This window comes from Apostichopus japonicus, chromosome 19 (assembly GCF_037975245.1).
Source record: "Apostichopus japonicus isolate 1M-3 chromosome 19, ASM3797524v1, whole genome shotgun sequence".
NCBI classification, from domain to species: Eukaryota; Metazoa; Echinodermata; class Holothuroidea; order Aspidochirotida; family Stichopodidae; genus Apostichopus; species Apostichopus japonicus.
Window position 1 is genome coordinate 5,645,006 of NC_092579.1, and position 11,734 is coordinate 5,656,739.

Genomic DNA, 11,734 nt, shown 5'->3' on the forward strand with positions numbered 1-11,734 from the left:
CTGCCATGACCCGGCACGTGCAACTATATTTTACAAGTGGCCTCACAGGTGAGGATGGTCAAATGAGATTTAAAGCGCCTCGCTTGAAGGACACACAAGCTCATCCACTCGAACCTGCCAGCACCCAAAACTGCAATTCTTAGATTTGTAAGTCATATCGTCTTAACCAACACTTGACCGCCCAAAGTTAATATCTGACCACGAAGATGACTTACTTGGCTGAAAGATTTTGTCCTTGCCTTCTGCTTGCTGTAAAGGTAATAAGAGTAATATTAAACATATTAAAATACTTCAAAGAAACAACACACTTCCAAAAAAATTACTCTTTTCCGTACTTTTCATTTCTGTTTTTTTTAGCTGTCTTAGTTTGACAAGGCAAAAAAAAACAACTTCATGTGGTAGTCTAGGTGACAGATGAGGAAAACAAATTTCAACTAAATTCTAAAGTGCTTTTTCTTCCCTTGTACAGAATATTTCAATGGTAGAACGACTGTCATTTTTAATGTTAAGAATCTAACACATAACCCCACACACACCTGGATTTGGAGCTTTATACTCTCAATAGTCCTAACGAACCAGCAACAAGGGACAATTCTTCTCCAAGAAGTGAATATTTTATATTACTTTTCTAATTGACATGCTAGTGATAGTTATATTAAACAGCTAACGTTTACACATTGTTTGCTTAAAACCAGCTTATTTGGTGAAACTTATCCTTGTGGTATTTTTCCCTCTCAGATTAGACAACTTTTTTATAATAAAGCTAAAATAAGATGAATTCCACACAGTTTAGGACCAAACCAAACCGTAATATTGTTGGTCTTTACATGGTTTACTTGATTTGTATATTCTTCATATAGACCACTATTCATATTTTTCTCCTCTTCTTAGAACCCACCTATATAAAAGGATGAAGTAAAGCATATAATTCCCCTCACAACAATGAACTCTAATTAATATATTTAATTAATTAATTACAGTATGAATTGAAGCCAGTACCTCTCTGATCCAAACCGAAGTCAAGTACAATCATATCTCCGGGTATGATGTCACACTTTTCCAAATCAGATCCTCTCGCATCGATCGCTTCAGGCCTCTCGATCTCTTCGGCGATTTCATCGTCAGAACTTGAAGTGGAATCTCTTCCGTTGCCCTGCAGAAGAAGAAGAAAACGAATAAAATACAAACTTGGGAAATACAAATATGTTATTTCATCTATCACACCAATCAGACATAGAAAAGTAAAACTACAATGACTCCATTTGTTAATCTTCTGAACTTGAATGATGATCTTTTCCCATTGTCTTGCAGACTAAATACAGAAAGCAAAATGAAAAGCAGACTGTAATCTGAAGCAATCTCATTGGCCAGACACATTTTCAAAAGTGGAAATTTTTCCCAAGTTCTTAGCCTCTTTCCATCATTTGACATTACACTTGTACAGTACTAGCATTAATTTACAAGTGAATAACCTGTGTTGTCATGTGGCTGTACTTTGTAGTGGCATCAGAAAATGGAACAATAATTAACTCTGAAAGGTTGTTTCTAAGCTGCTGGTTTGGTTGTCATTATCTATTCTCTTGCCATGCACACACACTTTAGTAAAAATACATTGTTAAATCCTTGAATTGCACAGCAAATATGTGAGAATTATGTTCATTTTAAATTTCAAAACCGACACCCCTGATTATTATACATACACCCAGTCCCTTTACGTTCTCTAAGACCATTCTCTAACTTGTTGGAAGTAGCTATTGTCATACGCCGGCCGATCCTAATTAACAGATCATTTTTCTTTTCTGGGTAAAACAAAATACTTCATAGCAAATATGCAGAACATTGCACATGATTTACTTTAGAGAACTTGATGGCGCCTTGACTTCCATTATGCAAATTTTATATGTAAATGGCTGAAATGACACTGACTGCCCTTTATTAAACAAACATAACTTCACAGTTATCTAGCTTGCTCGCAGGTTAGGACAGAATTACCATATAGTTTAGAAAACAAGAAACATTTCCTTGGAAAACTTAAAATAGGAAACATTAATGCAACAAAAAATGAAACATTGAGGTTATACCTTCCGTGCAATGCTGTGTCTTATCTCTGCGTTAGCTTCCAGGCTTCTTCTCAAATTCTACGAAAGGAATTAGAATTAATAGATGTGACAAACGAGAAGGCACTAAAACAAGATTACACCTCATGGAGCTCACTTGGCCAAAGCTGCTTTTAACAATAGCTGTTCCAACTTTCCAGATTTGTGAACCAGAAAGCCAAAAAGACTAAGTGATTCCTTGCCACACTTTGATAGGAGAACAGTCAAAAGTAACCCTGCGCCCCAGGATTTCTAATTGCTGACCATTATTGACTTCAAGTAGTCAGAGAGGTTCTTGTGCAAATGCTGAAGCATACGAATCAACCATCGTAAAGATTGCGTCTGCCTTCGGCATGTATTTAAAACAGACTGAAATATGAAAACCACAATTTATGTTGATATAAGGCATAAGAAATGGTCAAGAGCTAATTACCATTTGTCTGGTACCAATTACCGTTAAACCAGTCGATCATATATTATCCTCCTCATCTCCCCCTCCTCCTTCTCCTCCCTTGTCCGCCTCCCTCTCCTTGTCCTCTTGTCTTCAACCTGTTTACCCTTCACTTGTTCTCTCAATTCCTTACCTTTACATCTTCCAAGCTCATCAACAGTTGTCCATGTATGTTCCCTTCATCGATGCAAGCTTCATCATCCTCTCCCACCTCCATCTCCTCCTCCAAAGATTCTTTGTTAAATTCCCCCGCATCGACCTCTATGTCACTTCCACCACCGTCACTGCCCTCCAAAATCATGGTCATATTTTTGTGGATCTTCATTGAAAAAGGAAAAAGGAAAATAAATACAAATTGAATAGTGTTGCATTGGTATGACAGCTTCATGTAGCCTACTCATGGTTGCCATACTATTGTGCATTGTAACAGACATAGCCTAGCTATTGATATAGCTTGTAATTTCATAAAAAAAGTAACTGATTCGTTACCGGAGGTGACAAAATAGCCAATGTAATCCGAGGGAGCAGAGCAAGAATGATACCTTCATTGTTGATCGTAGAGCATATGTAAATGAGACAGCTATAGAGAGGAATAAACTTTGATGTAGCAAAAAGTCAAAATCCATATTCATGTGATCTTGTAAATTGCCTGGCAGAAATGTTACATTATATAAATGGTCACGTCATGACTTACATCCTCCAAATCTGAATCGTCATCGCCTTCTTCCTCATCTTTCTTTCCTGTTTCTCGCCAGGCATGGCCCGTCTGCTCCTCAAGACTGTCATAAACTTCAAAATCATCAGAATAATCTACAATGGGGGGAGGAAAAAAAGGCCTCAAAAGTAAACAGAAGAACTTCAGCACTTGATAAACTTCATAACTTGACAAACATGCCTTAAATGGCTCAAAGGGAGATTCACACAAGTGACCATTAGGATACCGACTTTTTGCATATCTCACCTGCTACCTTGGTCCTTGATTTCACTTTAAGCTTTGATCCTTTATTTGTCTTGATATCCACTGAAGCCTATGAGAATAGAACATGGAAGAAAAAAATTCAAAATTGTTAAAAAAAAAGTATCTCCACAAAGTGAATGAAATCTCTAAATTATATGATAAAGTACCAAACTTGAAGTATGGGTACAACAGCAAGGGTACAGTATGGGTATGACTAAAATGCCCCCTTGTTATGAGTACCAGTGCGGGTACAAGCATCTAAGCTCGGGTATAAGAAAGCATCAATTCTGAGTTTCTGACTAACCTGCTGCCAGTTCCTTCTCTGCACTTTACTCGGGGCTGTCTTTGCTCTTTCCTCCAGATCACTTTTAAACTTTGGCATCTGACCAATCAGTTGTCTCCTTGGTCCATCTGCTAAAATAACGAACGTCAAGATTACTGATTAAACAGGGCCAGTAAATTGTGGCATCGAGGTCATAGTAATTCATGTCTCATTTATAGACTCGCTAGGTCTCACTGACATAAGACGTTATGAAGTAAAGTTGATGATATCTGGTAAAAATTTTGGTAATGTATACAAACCAGCGACTATTTGTAACGTCTCATGTTTGGTTTGTCATTTAAAGGACCGACACACACAAGAAAAAAAATATTCAGGAAGGTACAATGGACATGGCCCCTTTAAGGCCCTATATTGTTAAATACTTCTTTAAATGTCAATTTGGGCTTCTTTGAAAAGGACTAAAAGATGATCAATGGAAGTATGACATGCCTGGAGTCTGGGAGAAGAAAAAGACACCAGGTGCATAGAGAGTGTTACCAGAACTTGATATGATGCAAATTAAGGACACTGTTAATATTCATACATTAATATGGATTGTACCACAATGATGTATGCGTAAAAGAAGAGTTTTACTTTAAATACAGTAACGTTTAATAAGGTAACAAGCCTGAAAAAGTTAGCAAATGAGAAACACCATAACCATGAATATATTACTACTGTAGCTCTCTTAAAATCTGACATTTACCCTGACATGAAGACTGTTAGGCTACTGCATACAGTAGGAATGCACTTACTGTATGGATACTGAATGCAACGTTTACTCCACATGTGTTTTGTTGACATAAATTTACATTACATTTTAATATCAACACAGACTGGTATTGCATGATCAAGAAGGTACTGTACGCAATGTAAGTAAGGCATTAAGTGTTATCATTCATCTTTTGAAAACTGGTTTCCCTTTCCGGAGAATTCAAAAACCGTTTGTGAAACTGACTGCAATGAGGCGTTACTCCATTATGTGCTGTATATACCATTAAAGGGGCAAATTTTGAAACATAAATTCTGCAGAGATATCCATGTCAGATTCCCCTGCCCCCACCACAATGTAGCTCATTATAGCTTTATAACTGTTTGAATTAACTATCAAGTTTCATTTCAAATGATCAAAAAGGAAAGGAAAGGAAAGGAAAGGAAAGGAAAGGAAAGGAAAGGAAAGGAAAGGAAAGGAAAGGAAAGGAAAGGCAAGGAAAACAATTTCTTTTGCCATAGATCCGATTCATTGCTCACTTGGACGTCAATGTAAGTAATACAAAAAAGCAACCTCTTGGCTATAACTTTGTCATTTTGCAGTTTACTTGCTGTTTGGCAAACTACATACGCTAACAGTGTGTTCATTTGGATGTAACACAAGGTACTGAAAATGAGCCCAACATTATGTTAAACTCTAATCCCCACTTTTCACTCTCTCCCCATCTCTCCCCCCCCCCCCCTCACCCCACTCTGTCCATCTAGGAAATTCAAAGAACCTTCTTCAAACCCTAGCACAGACCAACTTAAAGTACTGAAATCATTTGTGAAGTCAGATTGATACTTACCATGAAATTAAAGGAACAGGAAGCACAATATAACATCATTGACTAAACACAAAACTGTCTTTAGTTTCGTATTCAAACAGGTTTAATAAGTTACAGGAAACTGTTGGCGTTTAATAACATTTTGTCCAAACAGAGCAATATTTGTAACTCAACAGTATGGTATATATATATATACTGTACGGTTCAACACTCTCAGAATTGAGCACTGTGTCTGCAATGTTTCACAACATAACTCAGACATTACAAAATAGCTAGTAAAAATTGTGAAATACTGTAGAATTGTAAAGGTGGAAGAGGTTACTTAAAAATGAACATATTCAACATTTGGGAATTTGTAGTCACAGTGTGTTCATGCAGACAGGACAGCACGTTTCCTCCCTCTACAATGGAAAAATGTGTCAAACATTGTATTAAACTCTCACCCCCAAACTCCAATCCCTGCCCTCATCTCATTCCTTTGTCCATAGATCTAAGAAATTCAAACAACCACTTTAACACCTTAGCACAGATCAAGTAAATAGTACCGATAATGATACATGTGAAAGCTAAATTGATACTTAAAAGTAACATTTGGAGAACGGCAGGTATAACATCATAGATAATAAATGACATTGCCTTTGGTTTCATATTACAATTAGCTAAAAACAGGTTCAACAGTAAACTGACTTCCTGGTACCATTCACAATGTATGGTAGTCGCTGTTTGTCAATGTACCCAGATGTTGCTTCCGCAATGTACCCAGATGTTGCCCAATACATGTACCCAGATGTTGCTTCATTTGTTTAATATTATTATATTATTTATATCATTTTTACTCACCTCCTGCAGTCTTTGGCTTATTTGTGGTCGGTTTCCTGGGAGAATATTTCATGTTTTCTAAAGCTTTCAGGTTTTCATTCGCTCCATTAACATACAATGAAAAGCCTTGTTCCTTCCTTTCCAATTCAATCTGGTCATCATCTTTGGCTTTCAACTTCTTCAGCACTCTTTGTAAAATAACAAAAACCAAATTAGTAATGTTCAAACGATTATGCATAACAGAAAATACCGATTACCGATTATTTTTTTCATAATCGTACCGATTCCGATTATTTGAAAATGAGACAATATCCCGTTTATACGAAATCGGCAATCAAGTTTGTGATAAAAACAATTATTGTTGTGATTTTCCTCCGTTTCCTTTTGCTTCGTTGTAATACAAGGCTCTTAGGTATCCTTTTGTATGTACCAAATAACCTCTGGAGTTTCTCGGAAAGAAAAAAAAAATTTTTTTTTTTAATTTCCAAAATACAAAAATATGACATCCTACATGTACCTAGTCAGCACTGTGCTAAGCGAAAGGCCTAAACACCTCAATGTGAATGTCACCTGTTAATGGCTTGAAATGGGCTAAGAATAGTTACTCAAAATATCCATCTCAAAATGTATCTCAGACAAACCATCCATCTTCAATCTTTACCAAAGTGTAAATTTTAATTACATATTGCCTTCATTCCGACATTATTTTGTACTTATTTTCAGTATGATACCATTTATGAACAAATAGAAATGTTACGAACCTGAAGTTAAACATACCTATTCGTTACCTATTTAACTCCATTCAGGTTCAATTAGAAAATGTAAGCTTAGGCCAATCAAACTGAAAAGCAAATTGTACCATCGTAACTTGTTTAAAATTACTGTAAAATGTTACCAGATTGATGTAAAGAAACAGTGGCGTAGGAAGGTACTTTTGAGTGGGGGGGCTGAAGACTGATGGCCGGCCTGGGGGAGGGGAAATTTTTTGCATTTCCAGGTGGCCTCAGATGCAATTTGGTGCAATATAGCACTCTTCAACCCACCCACTCCATTTTGTAAATAATTTTGCATTTTCACCTGGCCTTAGATGCAATTTGGTGCTCCAAATGAAATTTTTTTCTCATTTGAAAATGAAAAAGGGGTTTTCTGACTTGCAAAGCGGGGGGGCCGAATGATACTTCCGCCCCTCCACATTTTTCACTGGGGGCTGGTGCCCCCCCAGCCCCCCCGGTTCCTACGCCCTTGTAAAGAAATAATAACAACTAGAAACTACTCCAATATAAAATATAACATTCCCTCTTTAAGACATAGCTCATACTGTACCTTCCAAACAAATGCCGATTTCCAGCAAATTGAAAGTTGTAAACTAAGCTACGCATTTTTTGGGGCAAACCGATGGTTAGGCTACATTTCCCATTGACTTAGTGTAGTTGTTAGGCTAACATGTGGTCAAGATTGCAGTTTACATGGATATTTTTATTTTTTATTTGCGACACAACTAGAGCAAATAAACAGATGGCAAGGTTAGATTTCCATGCAGTTGACTTAGTGTGAAGTAAGGCTACCATGTGGTCGGAGATTTGTGGGGATTTTAGGTTATTGTCGCTGGTACTGAAATTGCTTCGTGTAGGCCGTAATTTGCCAGTCACTCTGTGGGAAATTCCCGGTGATTGTGCGTGACCCTCCTACACTGCTTCAAATTTGATGCGGGATGTGAGAACTGTTTGCGCGATTCGCAACTGCAACTGCAATTCCTTATTCGCGAAATTGGTATTGCTGCCATGCTTACTGTGCCGAGAAATATGAGGGTCACTAACCACGAGGGAAGCAAAATTGGGGACCCTGGCAGTCTAATTTGATGAAATTACATTGTGAAAGACGTATAGAGGGTGTCTTTATTTTAATATTTCGTAGTAAAGGAACAAACCTAATACATCAGTTGATATTTTCAACTTCCATATGTTTTTGAATAATGATATTTTCACCTTCCATATGTTTTTGAATAATCGGTATGACATAACTGGTATTCACCTAAGTTTACCGATTCCGATTATGTTCCGTTTATGCAATAATCGTACCGATTCCGATTAGGTTAATCGTTTGAACACTACAAATTAGTAATTAATACAAAAAGCATTTGTCCATAATTTAAAGTTCCATTTGCCAACTAGATTATAATCTTCAAGTCTTCACAAAAATCCAGAAAACAGTCATTTTAAGTTAATCCATTTCAACTATAAAAATACACAAAAAGATCAAAGGAAATTGGGGTGGGGGGAGTGGGGGTGAAAGGATAAGAAACTGTACCTGTTTTTACGTTGAAGCTGTAATAAGTATTCATCATATTTATCAGGACCTTCAGCGATGGTGTTGGTGGCCTTAAATATGAAGAAAAGACAAGTAATTAAAGACAATGAAATTGGAACTGAATAGTAGAAAGTTAAGCCTCAGGAATGAACACTAAATTGAGCCAAAGTCAAGCATTAAGTGTGACATCAGATATTGTTTGTGTGTGCCTATATTTCATTTATAAGAGTTCTGTTCAAAGTATCTCTTGCAAGATCCAGCTGTAGGATTCAAAACTGACTTTGAGTTTGTCAGCATCATGATTGATCTCAAGAGTAAGGCAAAAGATGTCAACAAAACAGTCGATACAGGTGGCAAAAGCCGATAGTGGATTAATGATCTTCCTTTCTTCTTTTTTTCCAACGCCGATAGTGGATTAATGATCTTCCTTACTTTTTTCTTCCAACCTGGACAGATAATCTGTGTCCATAGCCTAGTTGGTTAAGTTGTCAGCATATAAAGTGGGGAGGTTCGGGTTCAAATCTCAGTGGAGGCTGGAAATTTTTGCACTGTTCTAACTCATTACCGTTTCAAATATATATATATTTTATATATGAGATGAACTCAGAGAGAAACCGCATAGTATTGACCAATATGGTATACTGAAATTTTATTAGGGAAGTACAACTTATAAAATCCAAGTAATCCATAGTGGTCAACGTTGTTTTACGTATATTATTATTGAAACTTGTATACAGTATGTGGATTCTTTCTATAATATGTAATAGAAATATATTCTTTCAGCTACTTTAAAGGCTCTTCTTCCACTGTATAACAATTATCCACTTCTCCACAAATATACACTCACCTACAGTAATATTTATGTAATTGGGACATTCTAAACTAGAACTATTATTTTTTTTGTGGTCCATTTGTGCAGTACTGTTTGTAAGAGGAGTTCAACATGCAGGATTGGGGTGGGGGTGGGGTGGGGGGAGAGGGAGGCACTTTTCTGTTTTTTTGTGCAATATCTTCATTTTTTGTGTCTTATTTATTGGTTCCCTAGTTTTTTCCATTCATTGTGCAATTTTTCGTCTATAGGGCCCCATTGGAAATGGGCCGACGTTCAGTCAGCCTAATGGGTTTAGCTCCTGTTACTCTTTTTGTTCTTTTCTTTTCCGTCCTTTTTGTCTATTTTGTCTTTGTAATAGTTTTGTATTTTGAACAATCTGAGTGCGAATAAAATCAAATCAAATCAAGGATGGGGCAAGTACAGTACAGTACATGTTGTAGGCAGAGCTGCCCGGCTACTTCCAAGGTAAGGACAATTTGGTACACATGTTTATTTTCTGCATAAGGGCACATTATAGTCTGACTCCAGTACTTGAAAGTTGTTTATTACTTTACTATACTGTACATATTAGGCCCGGTCAAGTAGCTTCTATTAGATTTTTTACAAAATATATATAAAATTAAAATGTCTATATGTTTATTTATCACAGTTATTTTGATGTTTTGGTAGTTTTTTTTGTCTTGTCATAAAATAAATGACCTTTCTCCCACTTCCTGTCTTGGAGGCTGTGACAACATTGCTGACATATTAATAATAAATTAAGAAAATGATATAAAACGCATCCTACTGTCATGTATGCATACAAATATAACTGGCAATGTGAGTCTAGTATGTAAGTTACTAAACCAACCTACCTGTGTCTCAGCTATTGAACCTGCATATCCCTCCTTTGACCAGTGGCCTCTTTGTCCTCTTCCTAAGAGGAAAGAAAATGATGTGGTTGATAAATAGAACAAACTCATGTGAGAAATAGATTAGAAATAGAGAGTTAAAATTCACTTTAAAACTTGATTTATATTTGCCAAAAGTATTCCCTTCTTTTCTTGTGTATCAAATCTTTATTATTTCCAATTTGACTTAATTTATCACTAATATTATCCTTTTTTTTTTACTCCAAAAAAATCAAGTTCAATTTATGCTCATTTTTAATAAATTTTACAGAAGTTTCATTATGAAACACTTAGTTAGATACAGGCTACTTTAGGGGACTTAATTTGAGGATGGCTTAAATAAGTGTGCCATCATATATCACAGCGTTCACTACATTAAACAGTTATGTCAGATCATCCAAAATCACTGGGGTTTATAAAACGTTTTGATTTCACACTCCTTAGTGTACTAATGCAAACTGTCTCGAGGGCATTTACACTAGTTGACCTACTGTAGTTCATATTTAGACTATACATTGTGAGCTAAGAAGGTCTAAGCTAGGTGCAATTCTCTTGGTCCGTAATTACGGCATGCACAGTGGGTGCCGTCTTCTTTTTTTCATGTATTTTCATGTATGTTTATAAGGACCACAGTGGAAGAAGTCTGCTTGTCGGACTCTTCCCTGCACTTTGCTGTTGTTCCAATTCATCATGTTTAAATATGTCTACATTGGTTTGATTGTTGTGCGAGTAAATCAAATCAAATCAAGGCCGTGGTTATTCTTACGACAAGTCGTAACAATTATTTATAAGCTATTCTTACGACATCAGCGAATTCAGGCGAATTCAAAGTAAATAAAGCAACTGCGCATGTATTAAGGGTAACCCTAACTCTAACCCTCAATCCAACCCTAAACCTAACCGGAAATTATTGTTACTCCTGGTCGTAAAAATAGTACTCGTAGTCGTAAAAATAGCAACTGCGCATGCGCAAAAGGGAATTATTGTTATGACTAGTTGTAAGAATAGCCACTTTGTCAAATCAATGCCCAACTTAAAACCATTTGTGTATACATACTAGGCCTAGTAACTTGGACACTCCATGCTACTGTTATCAGTGACAATCTGTTGAATAGATTAGGCAAGCAACTTGTTAAGCTAACGTTGTTGGTATGATAGTATGCTGACATTAGTCTGTAGTCTAACTGTCGTCCACCGTTATCCCACTGTCTGCAGCCTAAGTGAGGCCTAACAGATAACTTACATAGACTGTGTTAGAGTTAGACATAGCCTAGGCCTATGCCTAAATAAACGTTATTTACAATACGAGGATGGTAATTTGTATGACATAGCCTACCTTGCATAATTAGTTTGTAAGTTAATCGTAAAAAGCTGTTCGAAACATAGTGATTAGTTCCTCCAAACTTTTGTTCTTGCTGAGTGCGAAGACCTACAAATATTTAGATTCTAGAACATTTTATTTGGCCGTAATAATAAATTTGTTGTTATGTGTCCTAGACACTAAGTTCAAAGGTCAAATAT

The 11,734-nt window shown here is 36.5% G+C and overlaps 1 protein-coding gene across 2 annotated transcripts in view; it reads right to left on the reverse strand.

Moving 5' to 3' along the window:
- Positions 1 to 11,734, reverse strand: part of LOC139959812 (katanin-interacting protein-like) — a 39,517-nt gene extending 27,783 nt beyond the window's left edge. Inside the window, exons 1-11 of one of the 2 annotated variants that reach the window (XM_071957688.1) lie at positions 11,550 to 11,734; positions 10,178 to 10,239; positions 8,492 to 8,562; positions 6,206 to 6,372; positions 3,810 to 3,916; positions 3,509 to 3,575; positions 3,242 to 3,357; positions 2,681 to 2,866; positions 2,082 to 2,138; positions 1,000 to 1,153; positions 216 to 249 (exon numbers count right to left, since the gene is read on the reverse strand). In XM_071957688.1, the coding sequence (XP_071813789.1) occupies positions 216 to 249; positions 1,000 to 1,153; positions 2,082 to 2,138; positions 2,681 to 2,866; positions 3,242 to 3,357; positions 3,509 to 3,575; positions 3,810 to 3,916; positions 6,206 to 6,372; positions 8,492 to 8,562; positions 10,178 to 10,239; positions 11,550 to 11,556 (1,028 nt within the window). In that variant the 5' untranslated portion in view covers positions 11,557 to 11,734. Of the gene's footprint in view, positions 1 to 215; positions 250 to 999; positions 1,154 to 2,081; positions 2,139 to 2,680; positions 2,867 to 3,241; positions 3,358 to 3,508; positions 3,576 to 3,809; positions 3,920 to 6,205; positions 6,373 to 8,491; positions 8,563 to 10,177; positions 10,240 to 11,549 lie in introns of both variants that reach the window. The other variant, XM_071957686.1, reaches the window with a different exon arrangement.